This window comes from Ostrinia nubilalis, chromosome 23 (assembly GCF_963855985.1).
Source record: "Ostrinia nubilalis chromosome 23, ilOstNubi1.1, whole genome shotgun sequence".
Classification (NCBI taxonomy): Eukaryota; Metazoa; Arthropoda; class Insecta; order Lepidoptera; family Crambidae; genus Ostrinia; species Ostrinia nubilalis.
In genome coordinates this window covers 688,274-711,862 of record NC_087110.1, presented here as the reverse complement: position 1 = coordinate 711,862, position 23,589 = coordinate 688,274, and the positions used below count along the sequence as shown (strand labels likewise).

General features: G+C 37.7%; 1 protein-coding gene across 1 annotated transcript in view; it reads left to right on the top strand.

Annotated features, from left to right (window-relative positions):
* Window positions 1-23,589, top strand: part of LOC135083428 (endoplasmic reticulum metallopeptidase 1-like) — a 63,263-nt gene that overhangs the window by 36,346 nt on the left and 3,328 nt on the right. The window contains exons 10-19 of the mRNA XM_063978172.1: window positions 1,624-1,772; window positions 3,008-3,152; window positions 4,831-4,951; window positions 5,841-5,943; window positions 7,162-7,354; window positions 9,659-9,840; window positions 11,153-11,293; window positions 17,398-17,615; window positions 19,458-19,576; window positions 23,313-23,494. Coding sequence (XP_063834242.1) covers window positions 1,624-1,772; window positions 3,008-3,152; window positions 4,831-4,951; window positions 5,841-5,943; window positions 7,162-7,354; window positions 9,659-9,840; window positions 11,153-11,293; window positions 17,398-17,615; window positions 19,458-19,576; window positions 23,313-23,494 — 1,553 coding nt within the window. The remainder of the gene's footprint in view (window positions 1-1,623; window positions 1,773-3,007; window positions 3,153-4,830; window positions 4,952-5,840; window positions 5,944-7,161; window positions 7,355-9,658; window positions 9,841-11,152; window positions 11,294-17,397; window positions 17,616-19,457; window positions 19,577-23,312; window positions 23,495-23,589) is intronic.

The following is a 23,589-nucleotide window of genomic DNA, read 5'->3' as shown; positions in this document are numbered from 1 at the left end:
TTGAACGAATTTTTAGTTTGTTGAATGAAATTTGCACATAAAATGAAGTTAACTTTAAAAGTTTTTAACTTTAATATACAATCTGTAAATAACTTAATTAAATTATCATTTATTGAATTAACAAATGTTTCAACAGTTTCCAGATCTCTTGCATCTGCTATTGAAGTAATCCTATATGTTAAAATTCTTTTTCCGAATGCAGATTCAATCAGAGTAACATTTGGCAAATCATTATGAATTTGAAAAGTATTATTTTTATGACGGTTACTTTTAAAATGATTTGCTAAATACCTTTTTTTAATATAGATGTTACATGCTGAACAGGAAACCATATCATTGTTCTCAGTTTGTGATGTATCTTCTGCAACACCTCTCGAAGTCGATGGTTCATCAAGGTTTTGTGCACCTCCACCACATTGTACGTGGACACTGTAGACAAAATGAAATAAACAATTTTAGTATCTAAACATTATTTTGATATTTTATGAGAAAAAATATATTACCTATCAAAGTTTAAAACTTACCTACTTTAGTGGTATATCTGCAACATCACTCAAATTGGACGCTTTATCAAGTCGTTGTCGTTTTGGATTAGGATATGTTATACTATAATTAGATTTGCGTTTCAAAACAATGCTGGGTAAACTAGACATCCTTTTTTCTACATCTTCACACAATTGCACTAGGTCCTTATCGAAATAGGGATCGAAATCTTCAACATTTTCACACAATTGCACTAGCTCTTTGTCGAAATAGGGATCGAATTCTTTTTCAACCTTTTTACAAGTTTCAAGTAGAATATTATCAAAATAAGGACAATGTAAATCATTTTCATCATCATGAGATGATGAAAAAAGTACACTGCTACACTGGTTATTGGTCATTATTAGATATGTTACAAGTTCACTGCCAGAATTTATTTTTAAAAGTAAGTTAGTTGTGTTTTCTGAATGTATTTATACTACTATCCGTATTTACTAATGACTTGGTAAATTAGACTTCATCATAGAGACCTGTAAACTAGTTAAGTTAGGGAGTCATAAAGTAATAGTAATGGTAGTCATTAGTTAGATGTAATAAGTAATGTTACTGGTTTTGGAATACAATGTGGTGAGTCATACAATAATGGAGTCATTAGTTGTGGGTAATTAATAAAGTAATAATTAAGAAATGAAGTAGGACACACATTCGCAGATGTTTATCTCGGGATCCGTTGCAGATACGAAGCTAGGGATGCGTGCAATCGCTCCAAGTGACCCCCTAAACTTTTTTTTTTTTTTTTTTTTTTTTTTTTTTTTTTTTTTTTTTTTTTTTTTTTTTTAGCCCCCGGAGTTTCGGATTTAGGTGAGCCAGAGTTGGGTGAGCCAGAACTCTCGAATCCCTACTACTTCTATGTTTTTGCTTTATTTGTCTGATTTTAAGTTTTAAAAACATGTTTATGTAACACATATGCAATAGTATTCATGAATAATACAATAAAATAATACTATGGCTTTCATACAAAATTGATATATATGAAAGTTGATATATATCGGATATATATCATAAATATCCGATATTTTGATATTTATAATAAATATCGGATATTTTCGAACCCTGCTTACATTGTTCTTTATATTCCAGGCATAGACATAGCGTTCTCGAAGGGCGGGCAGGTGTACCACACACGCAACGACCGGCCCGAGTTGATCTTACCTGGAGTCATACAGAATGCAGGGAATATGTTACTGCATTTAGTGGCTGAGGCAGCTGACATGGACTTGCAGGACAAGGTCAGTGGTGGACGTTCATTTCAATCATTAAAGGAAGTACCTAGCTAAAAAATAATTGAAAATAACAATATTTGAAACTTTTAGAAGGTGCCTGAGCCTGTAAATCTGTGGGCCGAGTGTGAGTTTACATCGAACGCGCTCACTAATGAGCGCGTTTAAAAAAATTATGAAAATTTTAGTTTTTGAACGTTTCCCGCTAGGGGCGCTGTACAATCCTTCATACATTTAATGTCACTTTTTGACGCGCTCACTAGTGAGCGCGTTTGATGTAAACTCACACTAGGCCCTCAGACCATTCAATACCTACTTCCCTACTAATAATACAGGTTACTTAACCTTTGTTTTGTCTCCTGTCATCCGTTTTGCAATTGAAAAATTGAAAGTCGATCCTAAACTTCGTTAGTACGTTAGTCGGTCGAAAGCATGTCGAAAGTGTTTTATGCCACCAAATACAAGTGTAATCGTATCGAGTGCGTTACCGAATAGTAAAAAAGGTATCGTAATAAGGATACGGATTACTCGGATCAAACTCCCCGCACCCCGCGCTTCCCTCGATCAAAAATTGGTGGGGCGCGTCTTAGTGAATAAAACGATCTATACCAAAAATTTAGTTAAAACATTTGACAGAGGGAAATAATTTCGTTGCGGATCCAATAACAGTTTAATTTTTCCCCGGGACAAACTTGACCTTCACTAGTTGGGTTATTGACGGTCAAGCTGTAGAGCCTGGCTACACAGGAGTTGCAGTGGTGGGAACGAGAGGTGGGAATAATCCCGTACTAATATTATTAAATGCGAATGTAACTCTGTCTGTTACGCTTTCACGCCTCAACTACTGAACCGATTTATTTATTGTGTAAAACATTTTTAATTTATTTAGCACTGTTATGATTTGACTACGAAAAAAAGAAAAAAACATCTAAGTTGTATATAACTCAAAGGTGACTGACTGACTGACATAGTGATCTAGCAACGCACAGCCCAAACCACTGGACGGATCGGGCTGAAATTTGGCATGCAGGTTGATGTTATGACGTGGGCATCCGCTAAGAAAAGATTTTACGAAACTCCACCCCTAAGGGGGTAAAACGGGATCCACGCGTACGGAGTCGTGGGCGGCCACTAGTGTATAATATTTTCTTATTCATTTGAGGGACAAACAATTAAAATTTTATCACCCAGCCTATTTTGAAATTTATACAACTTTGTAAACGAAAAAATCTTAATTTTTACAGGCAACAGCGACACAAATGGTGTACTTCGACTTCTACAACCTCTTCATGGTGTCAATATCGCGAGTGGCCTCACACATTCTGGACGCTTTCGTAGCGCTACTGGCTTTACTCTCGGTGGCTTACTACATATGGCTCGTTGGATGCCGTAAGTATTATATTCATTATTATATGACTGTTATAAAGTTCTACCAGTTTGTGAACGTCAGCATTTACTTGTAATAGATCATCCGTCCTACGAGTGAGAGGCCTGCCCACACTACATCTTCCTATAATTATATTCCGTAATTATATTGCTGTGTGCGCGAGCGCGACAGCCCGAAATTTACGTGCGAGCGATAAGGATGGGTAGCTTGGGATCATTGGACAAAATTCTACGTGCTCACGGACCAGGCTTTAGCAGGAAAACTAAAGTGACCGACATAACCCGCAGAATTGCTAAACTCAAGTAACAGTGGGGGGCACATAGCTCGCAGATCTGAAAGCCGCTGAGGCAGAACGCAGCGTGGGACGTCCACCTACAAGGTGGACTGACGATATCGTAAAGGTAGCAGGGAAGCGCTGGATGCAGGCCGCTACCAATCGATCAACGTGGAAAGCATTAGGGGAGGCCTATGTTCAGCAGTGGACGTCCTGTGGCTGAAGTGATGATGATGATGATGATGAGGCAGAAAAGTCATCGAGTGGCGACCACGACCCGAAAAACGGTAGTCCACAAGGTGAACTGACGATCTGGTGAAGGTCGCGGTTAGAACCTGGATGCGGGCGGCGCAGGACCTGTTTTTGCGTAAATCCTTGGGTAGGCCTTTGTCCAGCAGTGGACGTCATTTAGCCGAAACGGACGAACGAGTCTTCTGTAGCCACTTAAATGGTGTACTTCGACTTCTACAACCTCTTCATGGTGTCAATATCGCGAGTGGCCTCACACATTTTGGACGCTTTCGTGGCGTTGTTGGCTTTGCTCTCGGTGGCTTACTACATATGGCTGGTTGGATGCCGTGAGTACATAATTTAATAATTTCATGTTTATTTATAGGTATAGCAACAGAATACAATATCATGCATATCAAATCAAATATATTTATTTTGCGAACATGGGTACTATACGTAGGTGTTACAAGTATTTTAGTATCTCCATCTATCATTTTTGATTGAAAATTTTTTCAGAACATAACATTGTTTTTAGGGTTCCGTAGGCAAATGGCAAAAAACGAAACCCTTATAGATTCGTCATGTCTGTCTGTCTGTCAGTCTGTCCGTATGTCACAGCCATTTTTTTTGCATTAAAATTATAAATTTTACTTGTGATTTTTTGCGCTGCTTCTTCTCAGCACTGGCCCATTTATTGTCCCAAACCGTTAATACTGGGACATGTAAAATTACTTTTTTTATAAAATAAAATATGTTTTGAGCTTTTTATTAATTCAATATAATAATTAAATATTTCTACTATTGTAAAACACTAAGTTTTTGTCTATCGACAATCACTATTCTGGATTGTCGACGTATTTTTCTTCAAAAAATTTTTTTTCATTGATAACTTTTTCATAACCATACTAGGGTGATTGCTATAGTAATTAGTCTATACATAGTTATTGGCATATTGGATTGTTAATAAGTGAGAGACAAAAATATTCACTTCATAGGACTGCGTATTGCTCAGAAAAAATATGTCTCTTTTCCTCTCTTAATAACTTCCATTTGGCTTGTTTCTTTTCATTTTAGGCAAGTTGGCCAATAACTATGTATTGGCTAATTAATTACTATAGCGATCACCTACATCTTCAGATGTGGGCAACATTTTTAAGTTTCCCCTCTGTATACAGGGTGGTCCACGGTTCAGGAGCTGTTATGGGCGGCTGCAGGACGTACATGCTGCCTCGTGGGAGGCGTGGTCATAGTGGCTGTGCTCGTCCCTATCATGGTAGCTACCACGGTGCAGATGAGGTACCTACTAATATTTAATGCGAACGTTTGCGAGGATTAGGATGTTATGGATATGTAGTTTCGGTTATGGATACGGTTACGGATATAGAAATAATATTATACCGGTTACGGTTACGGTTACGGATATTTTTTTATTTCGGATATCCGAAAGTTTCGGTTACGGTTACGGATATCCATAACATCCCTGGCGAGGATGGATGAATATTTTAACTGATTTAAATTGATAGTTTGAGACTCGGATACTTTTTAAAACCCTTCTTAATTAGTTAACTGTTTTAAAAACAACCCTGTGTGCATTGATTTTGTTGATATCGATGTCTTTTCTGAACTGTCCCACCAAACTCATTGACAGGGGGGCGCCACCATCGTTCAACTATACAGGGTGGAAACGATAAGTGATCACACTCGATTATTTCTAAACTATACAAGATTTCGAAAAACTGGTTACTAATCCTGAAAGTGGAAGCTGGAAACATTGAATTTTCGGATAGATCCAGTTTATTTTGTAACCTAATTATTGGTACTGTTGGATAGAGCTCGTGAAGGACTTGTAGGATCAGTAACCAGTTTTTGGATATCTTGTTTAGTTTAGAAATAATCGAGTGAGATCAGATCACTTATCGTTTCCACCCTGTATAGTTTCCAACACAGCAAAAATCGGAACCAGCGATCCGGTATTGACGGTGGCGCCCCGCTGTCAATGTCACGGATGGGACAGAAGAGTAATACCAAAATTATAATTCCAAATGTCGAAAATACTAGTAGGTAAAAAGATTATGAGGCATGTAAAGGCTTCTCAAAGAAAACGATGAGAGCTTTTTTTTTCTTTATTTGTTCGTTAAAACATTTACGATTTGTATGATTGACTTAATGTATATCCCATCTTTAGGTATATATCGAACCCCTGGATAGCGGTGCCTATGTTCTGGCTGCCATACATGGTGGGAACCATCGCTGTGGCACACGCCTTCGACGCCTGGAGGACTAAGAAGGTATGTGTGATTATACAGGATGTTTGGCGGAAGGTTAGACAAACATCACCTTTAATTTTTTTTTAAATCGAATTCTAAGTTGAATTTTTATCGTGGTTTGTACAGTCGCGGAATGAAAAGGTTCGTCAGTTTTCAAATTGATTCCTTCAACGAATCGCGAGCACATATTACCTTTTGAAACTATGTTACAGAATAATCTCGAGTTAGAGAAAATAATCTTTAACTGTTAGTCAGTAAAGTTCAAAATTATTCAGATTAAAGTTGTTTGACATTTATCTTGTCAAGAAGATTATTATGATTGATAAACTAAAACCTTCTTGTTGATTCAACCTGCCATTATTATTTCTATTAAATAAAAAAAAATACATTTTGTAACATTGCACTGATGGGATAGAAAAATAAGCTAAATCTTCTTCGTTAGCAAACGTCACATTTATTTAAATGTTAGCAGCATTGTTTCTTGCACTGTTATGTTGGCAGGTTTGACTCTTACAGTACCCAGTGCAAGCGAAAACCGACACTAAGGTGACGAACCTTTTCATTCCGCGACTGTACTTTTGTTTAACTTTGGCGGCTCGTAACTAGCTATTAAATCATTATTTGGATCTGAAATTTATTTTATTTGACTAAAGACATATTCGATATTAATATCGAATAAAAAAGCGGTTGATAATACGCGAGAAAAAAAAATGTAAGCAGTTTTTAGGTCATATTTTGGAAAAAATTAAATAAAAACAAAAACATCAATTAAAAAAAAAGTAGCTCACTTAAGGTAAAAATGGGCGAACTTGTATTCTTAAAATGACCTTACCTATACACCCACGAAGTTTGTCAAACCTTCCGCTAAATACCCTGTATTTTTATCTAGTCAAAATAAAAGGATTTACATATGTTGTATAATTAAACTTGCTTTCATATTGTATAATATTTTGCATATGCAGGGTGTCACAAAAGCAATGCATAGCCTTTGAACTTATAGATAGGCCTCATCACAGGTGGCAATTTTCGAAAAATTCGAAATCTTAAAAACCAAAAACATTTAACCAAGGTCGACATTTGATATTAGAGAGACCTTGGTGAGGCCTATCGATAGTTACAGACAGAGCTATCCATTATTTTTGTAACAACCTGTATGATATCAAGAATATTATCTGTCGTAGGTTAGGTTAGGTTTCATGTTTTAAAGCCCATCGTTCAAAAGATTTTTTTTCCTTTCAGAGCGGCCTAAACCGTTCCATCCGTGCGCTCCAAGCTATGGCGGCCACGCGTTTCATCCTCGCCGTCATCCTCATTGTCATGGCGTGCATACCAGCTGCCACGAGCGTGCGCTACGTGATATCCGTGCCTCTGTTCATGACGACTATGGCTTCATTTGTATCTATGACGTGTGTTAGATACGTGCGGCTACAAGGTAAATTTAGTTGGTGTATTTTTAGTTAAAACTTAAGATTGTGGCATTCATCCTAGCTGCTACGAGCGTGCGCTACGTGATATCCGTGCCTCTGTTCATGACCACAATGGCTTCGTTCATGTCTATAACCTGTGTCAGATACGTGCGGCTACAAGGTAAATTCAATTTGTGTATTTTAGCTAAAAATCAAGATTATGGCATTCATCCTAGCTAGTACGAGCGTGCGCTACGTGATATCCGTGCCTCTGTTTATGACCACAATGGCTTCTTTCGTGTCTATGACTTGCGTCAGATACGTTAGATTACAAGGTAAATTCAATTGGTGTATTTTTAGCTACAACTCTTATAGTTGTGGTATGCATCCTGACTGCTATGAGCGTGCGCTACGTGATATTGGTGCCTCTGTTCATGACGACATTAGCTTCGTTGGTGTCTATGACTTGCGTTAGATAATTACGGCTACAAGGTTAGTAAATTGGTATAGTTTTATGAGCTTCCTCCTAGTAATAATTCTCAAAAGGATGGCATGAGTCCTTGCTGCTACAAGATATTGGTGCCTCTGTTCATGACCACAATGGCTTCATTCGTGTCTATGACGTGTGTTAGATACGTCAGATTACAAGGTAAATTCAATTGGTGTATTTTTAGTTAAAACTTAAGATTGTGGCATTCATACCAGCTGCCACGAGCGTGCGCTACGTGATATCCGTGCCTCTGTTCATGACCACAATGGCTTCTTTCGTGTCTATGACGTGTGTTAGATACGTCAGATTACAAGGTCAATTCAATTGGTGTATTTTTATCTACAACTTTTATAGTTGTGGTATGCATCCGAGCTGCCACGAGCGTGCGCTACGTGATATCGGTGCCTCTATTCATGATGACATTAGCTTCGTTGGTGTCTATGACGTGTGTTAGATACGTCAGATTGCATGGTAAGAACAATTTGTGTATTTTTTGCTACAACTCCCTTACGGTTGTGGTATGTATCCTAGCTGCTACGAGCGTGCGCTACGTGATATCCGTGCCTCTGTTCATGACGACTATGGCTTCATTCGTGTCTATGACGTGTGTTAGATACGTGCGGCTACAAGTTTAGTAAATTGGTCTAATTTTATGAGCTTTCTCCTAGTAATAATTCTCAAAAGGATGGCATGAGTCCTAGCTGCTACGAGCGTGCGCTACGTGATATCCGTGCCTCTGTTTATGACCACAATGGCTTCATTCGTGTCTATGACATGTGTTAGATACGTCAGATTCGGAGATAAGAACAATATGGTGTTATTTTTATCGCAATTATTCTTATAGTCTTGGCCTGCATTCTAATCGCTACGAGTGTGCGTTACGTGGTATTCGTGCCTCCGTTCATCGTGACATTGGCTTCGTTCGTGTGTAGAGAAACGTGCGCTTGCAAAGTATATTGGGTTGACACTATCAGTCAATCGGTATACCTACTTTTTATGAGCTATAAAAAATATTTATTTGTGTGAGTCTTGTGCGACTTACCTAGGAATCGAACCCTGAACCTCTGACGAAAATTTTCTAACTGCTTGCTTTATATCACACAGATCTTAAAATAAAATGTTTGATTATGTATTGTTCTTAGATTAATAAAACCTAGATGGATAGTCTTCATACAAACGCTTCGTCAAGAGTGAGGCAAAAATCTTATGTCATTAGTGTCAATTTTGTTGGGGAGTGTAGACAGTGAAGGCGATTTTCCCGAAAGTAGGGAAATTTTTAATACGTTTTTAATTATTTTATAATTAACAAAAACAAAACGCATCATGTACTTACTTATTTATTGAATTCAGAGTACCTACCTAATAAATCGACTTAAAAGTCTCGATTTCATAAAAAAGGAAGTGTATTTGTACGGCGAACAATTGGGAAATAAATTTTCTTGTTACTGGTATCATTCCCGTATTTAATTTTTGAAAGCTAAATTCAAGCAAAATACAAGTACTTACTTATGAAATGTAACATTGGTCACTTTCTTTCGTTTTTCTGATGTATTTTAGACACCCTTTCACAGCACAAACCGTTTTAATTAATTAAAATTCGTCGGACGTGTTTACCAATTTTTCACTTTGACAGTTCATGTGACGTTTACGGGTGAGCCGTGCCGGCTCCCTAAAAACTGCCTCACCTTTCGTGCACTGACTATCTATCTAGGTTTTATTAATCTAAGGTATTGTTGTTGGTTGGAAGTAGGAATAAAAAGTCGACACCCAATTTAAAACTAAAATTGGGACACGCAAAAGCGCTTTTACACCTATTGCAAAAAAAAACATATTTTTCCAGGCTGGCAACACCTCCTCCTAGAGTTCGTGCTCTCTATCCCAGCTGTGATGTTCATGTTCGTGCTCAGCCTCCGATTAGATTCGACCTTGTTCCCCATCATGGGCCGCTCGGCCGGGAACAGCCCGGATTACACCGTCGCGGTCGTCAATGTCGGCATGGCGGTCATCACGTGCGTTACTGTGGTGAGTTGGTCATTACATTATTATTATTTGTACGCTTTGGAGCTCACGGGTCAAAAGTGGCCCGGTCCTTTATAAGGCTTGCGTGGGGATACAGATCCAACACGTAGAGGCCGTTTTAAGCGCAAAATAATCGACAAAAGTGAAAGTGGTGCACTATTATTATTTAATTTTTTATCCACAACGGAAGCTCTTGGTCTGTATCTCACCTGATGGTAAGTGACGATCAGGCCGAAGGTGGAAGCGAGCTTCACCCGGTTATTATTATTATTAGTAACTTTACTACCATCATTTTACATTAAGGGCTGATTTTTCAATCGTAGGATAATTTTTGAAGAACAAGTTTGGCACATTGACAGTTTCAGTATAGGTAATATGTCAAAATGACAAGGTTATTCTTCAGTTAAAAGATATCTGACGATTGAAAAATCTGCCCTATGAGTAGGCGCACACCGTTGACTTTTAGTTGGCCGATAGTTGTGCCCGATTTTAAATTGTATGAAGAATCGGCCAAATCGAATCGGCGTAGTGTGCGCACTCCCATACATGCCCATACTGATCAACTGCCCGACTAAACTATCGGCCGACGAAAAATCAACGGTGTGCGCCTACTCTAAGATGAGTAGACTAGAACATTTACTTATAACAGAACAACGAGCCGTTCTATGAAATAGTATAATTTTGATTCTTTCACGAACGAAACCTCGTACATTTTACCCGTATTATACTATTCGTGAGCATGGTAATTACATAGAAATGCTCTACTAGTTTATACTCACTTTTTAAGCGTAATCGCGGGTTCGATTCCTGTATAGTACATATTTTTGTGTATGAAAATATTTGTTTTTGTTCAAAATGTCTTAGCATATTTATGTTATTTAATTTAATTCTGAACGAATATTCTAATTCACGAATGTAAATATTGGCTTTTTAAAATTCCCATAGAACTTTGCAATTTTCTTTCCTTCTTGTTTGTCAAATAAATCCGCCAAAAATTCACATCGTTTCTTGCGAATACGAATGCGAATATCAAATAATGTGTGAATATGTGGATACAGATTCAAAATCGAATTATTTTAGTGATTTTCAAAAGTGTATTATTATTACCTACTATCAACTTCTAATAACCATTGTTTTGAGAACGGGCAGCAGCGCTCTCTGAAAAACATCAATCTTTTAAACTGCGATCTCCAATCCGCCTGCCAAGCGTGAGGATTATGGCACAACCTTCCATAGTGGAGGAGGCTCACAGTCCAACAGTGGACTGTAAAGGGCTGTTGATGATGATGATGATGAACCATTGTTTTTGTTCCAGTCAGGAGTAGAGCTCCTGTTCTCCCGCAAGCGTGTCTGGATGCCTCTGACCGCAGTAATGCTAGCATCAATGGTCTGCATGTTCCTGCCACTAAGCCCCTACCACGAAGACGGCGTCGCCGTGCAGAGGCACTACTGGCTGGTGAGTTGTTATTATAAATTAGTGATGCAACGAATACTACTTTTACGAATACGAATATTAAATCTACTATTCGGCGAATACGAATATCTCTACATTATCATGAAATACTCATAAATTTAACTCTTATTTATTGTGGTTTTAGTAATTAACATTAACAAATGGCATTTTTTTTTGTTATTGTATCACTGTACTTTATTATAACTAATCACAAAACAAAATAATACTTGTGAGTATTTCTCAAAAAAAATGTACGTAACGAAACGGTAGTAACGAAATAGTAAGGCCATAAGGCTTGTTATACATTGGCGAAATATTGTGAATGCTCTTCATTTATTCAATTCGAAATATTTGTAAGTATGCACCCAAATACGGGGTAATATTGAGGGGTTAGAAATAAAATAAGGGAGTAATCATTCATATTATTTTAATAAAATTATTTTTGTTCCATCATGTATATCCATTTTGAGTCGTTCTCTGTAAGCTTTTTGCCTTTCGGCATTGGTTTTTGGCGGCATTCCTAAAAAAACAAAAGAAGTAATCACATAAAAACGTAATCTAAATGATTTGATAATTTTTTGCTGGTGGCACTTCTGTAAAGCAGATAGTATCCAATCCTTTTGTTATTAACGCTCTATATTTTTTTAAATAAATTAAGTAGTGAATATTACTATGCTTAGTCAGGTAATAACAGTATACACTCAGCATTATGTTGTACTTTTTCGTAACGTAACGAAATTCGTAACGAAATATTAGACAAAATGAGATCAGAAACAAGTATTTTTTTGATAAAATTTGTTACAGCAAATATATAAGCTTACTAAATGTTCGTACCACATGTATTACAAAAAATGGTTAAATGAAGACTTACCGTTCTATATAAAATCGCTGATTTTACTGCCTGTTACGAAAAAGTAATCCCACAAAACACACACGTTTTCGCTAATTTTCGCGATAGATGTAATGGCGGAGACGTCAGGCCAACAGCCATTCAGAGTGCAGCTATTGATGTCCGTGTAAAATAAATACGGAATTGTTCAGAAACCATGGGAAAGTAGAAATAGATCGTAACTAAAGAGTAAATAACGAAATAGTAAATGAGAGCGACTCATTTTGTTTTTTTGCTTTAAATTGCCAATTCATTATGACACCCCATAGAAAATCAATTTGATACAGAAACTGCGATTACTGTAGAACGATAATACAAAGAAATTTACAATAATTTAGTTACGTATCGCATTTTATGAAACAAAAATACATGAAAAAGCTAGGGTGGCAAACAGGTTTTTGTATGAAAGGTAAAAAAGGACTATTTTTAAAATATCTAAATATTTGGTAATAAGTAGGATTATAGCTATAATTCTTCGTTATCTTAAAGATTAATATTCATCCTTCAAAATTGTGTGTGTGTTTTTTTTGTGTGATGATTTATAAATATAAAACTTTTGAACTGTTTCAAAGCACACTTTTTTTTTTCAAAATGTACATTTTTTTTTGAGAAATACTCTTGTACAATCGACTTGCTATTGACTGTCAAATTCCGGAAGAGAACTTACTATTTTGTTACATACTGACCGGACTGACTAAATTTCTCGTCGTGTCGTTGTGACTATAGTGTTCGGAGACACACACGTGTGGGACAAAATTTTTAAAAAGTAGGTTTTCGTATTCCTAATTATTATTTCACCGAATACGAATATTCAGTAAATGTCTACTATTCGGCGAATACGAATACATATTCGTATTCGTTGCATCACTATTATAAATGTATTTTTCCACAATGAAGAAGCTCTTGGCTTGTATCTCACCTGATGGTAAGTGATGATCAGGCCGAAGGTGGAAGCGAGCTTCGCCCGGAATCCTCAACCACGGAGGAACTGGCTATCTTACCTCTAACTGCCGGAACACAACAATGCTGTTAACATTGTTGTTATGGCGACAGACTTAGGTAAGATGGTGCAATGGTAGCTAGCCAGGCGGACTTACAACAAGCCCTACCACCAACCAAACCGAACAGAAAATTCTGCCCCCACTGCGAATCGAACCCGGGACCTCCGCGTCTGAAGCAGGTGGTCTTACCACTAGACCACAGAGGCGGTTGACGGTTAAAAAATTTGAGTTGTCATTGTAGAGACACTACTGACTGTCTCTCGGCAGCGCATGGCCGTTCATTGTGGAAAACCTTGGGAGAGGCCTTTGTCTAGCAGTGGACGTCATTTGGCTAAAACGAACGAACTACTGACTGTGGTAAGTTGTTATTGTAAATGTATTATTGGCTGATGAGTTGTGATTGTAGAGGCATTGCTGGCTGGTGAGTAATACGGTGAGGGTTACTATGGGGAAAGGCAGCTGATTTTGAAACTATATTCATCCTACAAAAAAGAGCTATTAGGTCCATTTATAAATTGAAACCAAGAGCATCCCTCAGGGAGAAGTTTAAAGAAATTGGTATTCTCAGGGCCGCCTCACAATACATCTTAAATTGTATTATATTTGTTCACCAAAATATAAATAAATACTTGAAAAATAGCGACGTTCACAACTTTAACTTTAACACGAGAAACAAAAATAAATTAGCTATACCTAATCTTAGACTTCAAAAAGTATATGGTACTTTTATGGGACAGAGTATTCACTATTATAACAAAGTTCCTGAAGACTATAAAAAACTACCCATTAATAAATCTATACTTATAATAAATCTGTAGAGAGGTCAATTCTGTACATGAAATATATTTTCAAAATAACTATCAGGGGGTGATTAGCGATCGATACTGATGCCAAAAATGCAATCAGTAAAATTTTTGTCTGTCTGTCTGTCTGTCTGTCTGTCTGTCTGTCTGTCTGTCTGTATGTTCCTTATAGAAACAAAAACCACTTGACGGATTTTAACGAAACTTGGTACAATTATTCTTCATACTCCTGGGCAGGTTATAGGATACTTAGGAATTCCCACGGGAACGGTAATTAGCGGGAAAATCCTTTTGTACGAAAAATCTAAACCGCTTAAATTAGACGCTTGAAATTTGGCATGCAGGTACCTTAGTAAACTTAAAGCTTAGTTACAACAGGATATTGCAAAATTCCCATGGGAACGGGAGTTAGTGGGAAAAAACATTTGTATGAAAAAATCTAAACCGCGTAAGATATACTCTTGAAATTTGGCATGCAGGTACCTTAGTAAACTCAAAGCTTAGTTGCAATAGGATATTGCAGAATTCCCACGGGAACGGGAGTTAGCGGGAAAAAACATTTGTATGAAAAAATTTATAGCCCGACCAGGAACATAAAAACCCTCGCCATGTTGCGGAAAACTAATGGTACTAATTTCTTTTAATGGCAACAGTAACTGAAAACTTCATTGACATGTCACCTTGCATGTCAGTCTATTGCTGTCAAAGTGTAAACAAACTTTATTTTAAATGTGCGCAATTGATTTTGTGAATAACATAGCTAAAATCTTTTTATAGTCGTGAAAGAAAAGTGGTTCACAATGTGTTAAAGTATTTGTCGAAGAGAAATACTAAGGGTTCGGACAATATTTTCATTGAATATTTTTTCCGACAAGGGTGTCAAATTGATTGACATGTTTATCGTATAGTACAGTCCACTATAAAAATTAGTTGTGGTTTGTTTCAACTACCTATTTTAAAGTTTTTTGTCACTTTCTAAGTGTTGAATTTTATGGAATTGGGAAAGAAGTACCGAGTTTGAAGCGTTCATGAGCAGACATTGCAGTTGAATATTCAAGTTCTGAATTTGATTATTGATGAATAATAAAATAAATCCTACTAGCTCGATTGATGTTGTCATGTCATTTAATTTATTTAAACCAGGTTACCTATAATAATATTTTTTCGTTAATTCATGAAAATATCAAATTAGCCCGTAATCCTGAATCCTGATACATAAAGTTAGCCTATTAATTTAACACAGGTACGACTGTACTCAGTGTTGCACTATCAAATGCAATTGACGCGCCTCTATGCCAGGGTTTTTATGTTCCTGGTCAGGCTATAAACCGCGTAAGATAGACTCTTGAAATTTGGCATGCAGGTACCTTAGTAAACTTAAAGCTTAGTTACAACAGGATATTGCAAAAATCTCACGGGAACGGGAGTTAGCGGGAAAAAACATTTGTATGAAAAAATCTGAACCGCGTAAGATAGATGAAGGGGGGGTAAAACGAGATCCACGCGCACGAAGTCGCGGGCGGCCGCTAGTTTAAAAGTATAGTTAAAGAACACTTACTAAAAAAAGCTTATTACACTACAAATGATTACCTTAATGATAAATTACCTTGGAAATAAGTCTCTTAGGCTCTCACAATGTACCTAATTAATTGTATAGATACATAAGTTGCCATCTCTTTCTATTATATTATGGTGCCTTGCTTTTCTGTCTGGAGTTTTCATACCTTGTCTACTAAATAGTTTTATATCTGGCACTTAGTCAGAAGGGTATCTTGGACTTGTCATGCTCACTAAAATGTCTTTGGGGTAGTGGCGTGTGAGGCGGGTCGCTACATTCCCTACAATATGGTCGAGTGAAGCGATGGCTGGTTCACACGTCATGTCTGTGAACAGACGCTGCCTTCGGGGACTGGTCAAGACAAGATATACCTACCTTAAATTTCTTAACATAACAATTAACAATCAACTTAGACAGTGGCACGGCACTAAATATAAGTATATACAATTTATTTAAAACTACCACACGGTTTTGTTATGGTGCCTTGCTTTTCTCTCTAGAGTTTTCTTGCCTTGTCTCCTAAATAGTTTTATATCTGGCACTTAGCCAGAAGGATATCTTAGACTTGTCATGCTCACTAAAATGTCTCTGGGGTAGTGGCGTGTGAGGCGGGTCGTTACATTCCCTATAATATGGTCGAGTGAAGCGATGGCTGGTTCACACGTCATGTCTGTGAACAGGCGCTGCCTTCGGGGACTGGTCAAGGAAAGATATACCTGACATAAAATATATGTATCAAAACGCAACAATTAACCTAGAAATTAGCACGGCACTAAAGAAATATATTCAAAACTGCCACGCGGTCTCGTGCTAGATGGGCGTCTTAAAGGCCACCTTCTATCAACGGGAGCGCGTGGTAAGTAACTTGCTTCTGAATGTATGTAACTTCTTACTTTTTTTTATTTTTTTATATTTTTAAACCGGCAGACAGTGGTGACTGAGTTTGTTGCGGCGCTTCTTCTCAGCACTTGCCAAATGTTTGTCTCGAAGCGCTGGTAGGGCAAAAAAAGAATGAGACATGTATAGGCTCCTTAAGAGCATTTGACGATTTGCAAGAACTAATTTAATTAGTCTAAACAAATAAAGATAATTTTGATTTGATTTGATTTGATTTGAGGTGTTATTGGAGGGGCATTCATTTGTTCGTTCGTTTTAGCCGAAAGACGTCCACTGCTGGACAAAGGCCTCCCCCAAGGATTTCCACAAAAACCGGTCCTGCGCTGCCCGCATCCAGGCACCTCCCGTCACTTTCCACAGATCGTGTAGGGGTATTACCACAGAATAATAATAAGTACTACGTACAGAAGTTTTACTTCGCGAAGGTATTTAAAAAAATGTATGCTCAAATTGCTCAATGTCATTAAGAATATGGTGTAATTTAGCCTGTCTCAAGAGTCAAGCACCATTTTGTTGACAAACGTCAGTGATCGGCACTGCGCCGAAGCTATAGGGCTGACTTCGGTAAAATGATGTGACGTGAGGTGCCAAACTGCGGAAAATGGCGGAGGAAATACATGCTTTAGCATGAATTATCATGAATAATATTACCTAATTATTTACCTCTTAGTCAGTGTCTTGATGCAACTTAAAAAAGTACATTCTGTGTTTTTATTATTATTTAGGCAGTTAAATAGTACACCATTTTCTTTATTTTCTTCCATCATACACAAGAATACGCGTGCGTGAGTCAATGTTCGCTCGTATGTGAGGCCTTGTCGAATAGTATCCTGTAGGTGGGCCATCGTGCGTGTTTTGTTTTCGATGTAAACTCGCGGAGATGAACCGGCCTGGTATTACTTGCTGGTACAGCTATTATTGGATGGTGAGTTGTTATTAAATGTTACAATTTTTTCCAGCACTCCGAACTCGTCACATACGACGAACAGAAGCAAGCGACTTCTCGCACGTCGGGCGTGTTCGTAACCAAAATGGATCCCTACACCACACAGCGGGTGCTGCCTGCCTTCTCATCGGCTGGCATACAGCTCAACAGCCGGACTGACTTTGAAGCGGATTGTCAGAGTAGACTGTACTGTGGACTGCCGCTGTATAGGGTCGCTATGGGGCAGGCTATGTGAGTGTTTTTTCAGTCAAAGTCAAAATGTCTTTATTTGTTTAGACTAATAAATAGTTCTTACAAATCGTCATTTTGCTCTTAAGGAGCCTCTACATGTCTCATAATCTTTTTACCCTACCAGCGCTTCGAGACCAACATTTGGCAAGTGCTGAGAAGAAGCGCCGCAACAAACTCAGTCACCACTGTCTGCCGGTTAATATAAATAAATAGAAATAGTAGTAGTAGGTACATTCGATTCAGGAGCAGTTCACTGAATTTACCATGCATTCTTGTATGGTGTATCTTATAAGAATGGGTATACAAAATTGCGTGATATATTAATCAAGGTAGTGACGTGCTAATATCTACTTTTTTTATTTTGGTTTCGTTTTGTTTATTTATGGGTCTAATGCCCGTTTTCACCATCAATCCCTAATTTTTAAGTGACCCCTGTGGTAACAAATAACAGGAATTTTGTTGTCATAGGGGTCACTTAAAAATTAGGGATTGATGGTGAAAACGGGCATCAGACTACTGAGATCATCAGTATTATAACAATAGTATAAAGCAGTGGTTCTTAACTGGTGGTCCGCGGACCACTGGTGGTCCCTGGAGGCATTCCAAGTGGTCCACGAAGACATCGTAATAAACAAGTGACGTGACGTGATGAGTCGAGTCAACACAATGCAAACCGCGAACAGTGGGCGAGAAATCGACCTTCGCTTAGGATTTTGGAAAAAAAAGTGGTCCCTGACAAGACAGAAATTTGGTAAAATGGTCCCTCGTGACTTAAAGGTTAAGAACCACTGGTATAAAGACTTAAAACAAACAAACATCCACCAAAAAGAAAGGGAAGATTGCAAAAAAAAGGGGCACATAAACTTTGAACCTGTCATTTGATTTGACTTTTCGTCCGTCATCGTCAATTACATTGTCAAAAAATATTGGACACGTATTTTTTTATTTGTCAATCAAACAAGTAATTACGAATTATGTGTTGAAGTTTCGCGTGACGTCACAAAGTGCTTCACTTTTAAGCATTCCTTGACGTCACGGGCCTCTTTTACTGAACTTTAGCGCGCTTTATCTTTTTAAATTTTTATTATTTTGAAAAAGTGAAAAATACCTAATTAAATATTTTTTGATAAGTTAATTGACGGACTACATAATTCAATCTCTTGGTTTTTTACCCAGGAAACATCCCTATTATGTATGAGCGAGCATGTTGAACCTTTATGCAATACTTACTCTTATTATCTGCTAACTGTTGACTATTAGAGAATGACATAATTATAGCATTAAATTGGCTTTTTTATACGACTCTGAGTGAAATAAAATAACATTAATGATTGCTGTTAATGAACTCAATAATTCCCACGGGCTGTGGTCATGATATGAAACGTATTTTTTTTATATTTAACAAAAATGTGTAGTATAGCTTTTGCCCGCGGCTTCATCCGCGTGAAATTTGTCACAGATCGTCATAAATTATTGCCTATATGTTATTTTGGGTTATAAACAATAATAGGTACTGTAAAGTTTCATCTAAATCCTTTCAGTAGTTTTTACGTGAAAGAGTAACAAACATCCAGACATCCACAAACTTTCGCATTTATAATATTAGTAAAGCCTGGTCCGTGAGCACGTAGAATTTTGTCCAATGACCCCAAGCTACCCATCCTTATCGCTCGCACGTAATTATATTGCTGTCGCGACTGTGCGACGCGCGCCCGCAGTGAGTGTGCGAGCGCGACAGCAACATAATTACGCTGATGGGCAGCTTGGGGTCATTGGACAAAATTCTACGTGCTCACGGACCAGGCTTTATAAGTAGTATAATAAATTCTTTCTCTTCCCTAGATCGCAAGGCCTGTTCATGTACACGGGCGCGCCGGCAGCGTTCTCTCCCGCGCCCGACGTGGCTCTCGCCAACAAGACGTGCGCCGGGGAACTGTGCACGTATCACTTTGTGCTCACAGGTCAGTGCCCACTGCTGGGATAGTCACTATGAGGATGGAGGGTAGATGTATGGAGTCGATCTGTTGAATGTCGAAAACTGTGAAAGTTTTGTGCAACTTTCATATTCATAGCTTTTTACTTTCTGAAAAACATAATTTTTGGCAATGACATTTTGCGAAATAACGTTCTGCGTCAAAACCTTGGAGGGGAATGTGAGTATAGATGACCCACGCTGAACTGTCCCACCAAACTCAATGACAGGGGGGCGCTACCATCGTTCAACTATATGGTTTCCAACATGGCAACAATCGGAACCAGCGATCCGGTATTGACGGTGGCGCCAGCTGATAGTCAAATATACACAAAATTAGTAATTGCATGCTGCCGAATGTCCTTATGAATTATTTATTTTTAACTAGCTTTTCGCCCGCGGCTTCGCCTGCGTGGAATTTTGTCTGTCACAGAAAAACTTAATCACGCGCGTCCCTGTTTCAAAAATCGGGATAAAAACTATCCTATGTCTTTTCCCGGGACTCAAACTATATGCCAAATCAAAATCGGTTCAGTGGTTTTTTTTTTTTCAAATTCAAATGTTTTATTGCATACTAGCTGACCCGGCGAACTTTGTTCCGCCTTAATGGCAATAAATAAGCAGATTTTTTTTTTATTTCGAACGGGATAAAAAGTATCCTATGTCCTTCTCCTGGCTCTAAACTACCTCCCTGACAATTTTCAGCTAAATCGGTTCAGCCGTTCTTGAGTTATAAGTGGAGTAACTAACACGACTTTCTTTTATATATACAGGGTGTTAGGTAAATGGGTATATGAGCCGAGACTAGCCCATGTTAACATACTCATATAAATACTATAGTGGTGTCAGAAAGTGGATATATATTTAATAAATAATATTTTCCCATACAAAACTAAATAAATTATTATTATTTTAATTTTTGGACAGCCCTACGATCGCGCAACTCCCTCCTAGGTCAAACGTGGTCAAACGGTATTTCATTCACAAATTTTGACGCGAGTCGGCACCACCCACTTTTATTATTACTTTTGAACCAATTCTTCACTTACCTCTTTTCATTGACTCTGCAAGCAATCCAAGATATTCAGGGGGTAACACTTCACTCTAATTCACAAAACGAATCGCAACACATTATCACATCCATCCACTCACTTATTTACCTTCCCACGCTTTCAAGTGACCGGGTAGGTACTTGTAGTGAAATCCTATTTTCAAGAACGGGATCTCCGGGTCTCCCTTCAGTGGTATGGTGGTGTCGATTCACCCACCCGCGAAAACATTATGACACAAGGTATCGTGGAACGGAAGGTCTCCCGGACATAAATCGTTCATCACACTAAAGAAAACACAAAGTCCTATTGCACCAACACCACTCAACACCCTAATGTCATTGTATTACTTAGCTATTTGAATATCTAATTATCCAGAACGTCGAACAACAAAACATCGCAACAAACTGATCAGATAATAATGTAAACAAATAAACATGGCCGCATGGCGCATGCGCGGTGCAACTAGTGCGAGGTCATTATTTTTTCCTAGTCGGTAATCGATACTGATATTACAAAAAATCGATTAAAATATCAAATTGTTTAAAACCCATCTGACTAATCAATAGGAATGTCTTAAAATCAATTATCGAATAATTGATAGATCCTACCTACCTGAAATCGCTCATACTATCGATGGGTCTAAATCAGATAGAAGATATTGAAAAAAAAAACTAAAAACACAGTTTTGTGTATTTGGTAAATTAAGAAAACCGTAATCTGCCATGCTTTTGGAAATGTTTTAGCTAAATTTAATTTGCGATAAACTCTGTTATTTTTCTTAGAAAATAATTAATATGATATTTTATTAACGATAGTATGAGTGATTGGGTGGCCCTTCGATAGGCTATTGATAGACAATCGGCAAGATTACTGACCAACTGGATTGTAATTACGGCACTGTAATTACGACACTTTGACCCCAGAGACGACTCGACCTTCATTAGTCAATCATGAAATGAAAACTTAACCCCAACCACATGTCGTCTCCATTAATGATTGGAAATTAATTAATGGCACCTGAATTTATTATTTGTAGAAAAAAAATCCTTCAACGATTTATTATTGAACAGGAGAAAAATCTTAATCGATTTTTTGCCTTCAATGTCACATCCTTACACTTCCCTACTCCTGCGCCGCGATGATCTTCCGACTCTTTCTTGCAAGTGAAAGCCGCCGTGCGATACGTCTTGCGTCTCACTCTCGCTACACGTGCCGTCCCATTGTTCGAGAACAAAGGACCTTTCGATGTCCTTCAAAGATTAAACAGTGCATTGGACACGTTTCTTTAATGCCTAAGGTTTTTTTTCAATGGTGTCTTATTTTAAGTTAAGGTATTTTTAGTTATCAACATCGTACACAATATCGTGATTTACGATGATAAAATTTAGATGATTACCTACAATGTCTCATTTTCCTTAATCAGTTATCAAGTTTAATGATTATTCAATTAATTTTAATAAGTAAGTTACAGGCAATGAAGTAAAATTAATTCTTGACCACTTTGTTTACTTTTACTTATCCAAATCGAATCAAATAAGGTAAGGGAGTATTTGACTTATGCTAAATATTTTTAGATGGACTGATTTTCCTGGGGAACTGCTTAAGGTTTTTGCCTCTCAGAGAAAAAAATTTAGGCAGAAAATAATAATGAATTCTGTTATTTGTTTTATCTACGCAAGTTTGTCGTACTATTAATTTTCAGGGGTATCACGACGCAATCTGGCGACAAAAACTGAATCAGCTGATTACTCAATAATGGTACCTTTCCCAGACTTTCTGACACCACTATAGTATTTATATGAGTATGTTAACATGGGCTGGTCTCGGCTCATATACCCATTTACCTAACACCCTGTATAGATTAATTTAATTTATGAAAATAATTTATGCATGAAAGCAAGACAGACAGACAGATAGAGTTACTTTCGCATTTATAATATTAGTATAGATATAGTCCAGTCAATGAATGCTTTAACGACGGTGTAGATAGAAATCCCTGGAACACAATTTCTGACCTCGGGACTTTATTTAGACTAATTAGGAGGTGAACATAGCAAAAGTCCCCGCCCTTAGCCCTTGAGCCGGCGGGGAGAGGGGGGTTTAAAGGTACCACTTTTCGGTTTTTCGCTTAATCCTCGGAAACTATGCGTCCTAGTGACATGACTACTATGAACCAAAAAAAGCTTATTCAATTTGCTACAGGTGAGACCGTCAAATTTTTCTATATCTTGTATAGTTTTCGCGGCATCTGCTCTAGAAGGTCTGTAATATTGGAAATTTTAATTTTGTCTTACATGTTCCCATCAGGAGAAAATCGACTAAATCAACATTGAGCAAACATTATAGACATGCGGGAGCATGTTAAGCTTAGTTCCAGGGAGGGGACTGCATCGTGCGTATATTTAGACGAACTAATTGGAGCCACTTTTGACTCCTCATCACTCAAAAAGCACTGTGCATTAACACATCAAATTAGGCTCATGTGTTGAGACTTGCAAGGTAAACATCAGCTTCAAATTTCATAAATATACCTCAAACGGTTATTTAGGTATTGACGTTCAAAAATCTACATGGCTGACCTATAAGACCAAATTTGAAGACAACACATAAACCAATTAAGTTTCCACAGTATAGAAGTATAGATTTACTAACATATTATATTTGTATCCCCAGTGGCACCCCATAACGTGATTATCCTGTGGCCTCGCGCCAACATATCAATATCGAGCTGGTCGTTTTCGTCTCCCGTGGAGCCTGCCTTCACACAAAATGGCCGCCCTGTATACATAGTTATGCACTCAGTGGCGACGTATAGCCAGACGTTCGCGATGTTCGAATTTACTTTGGTATTGAATGTGAGTATGTGAAAACTTCTAGTTATTAAAATAAAATGTTATAGATATTTTCTTGAAATGAGAGACCCACGAGACCAAAAAACCGAAAGGTGTGA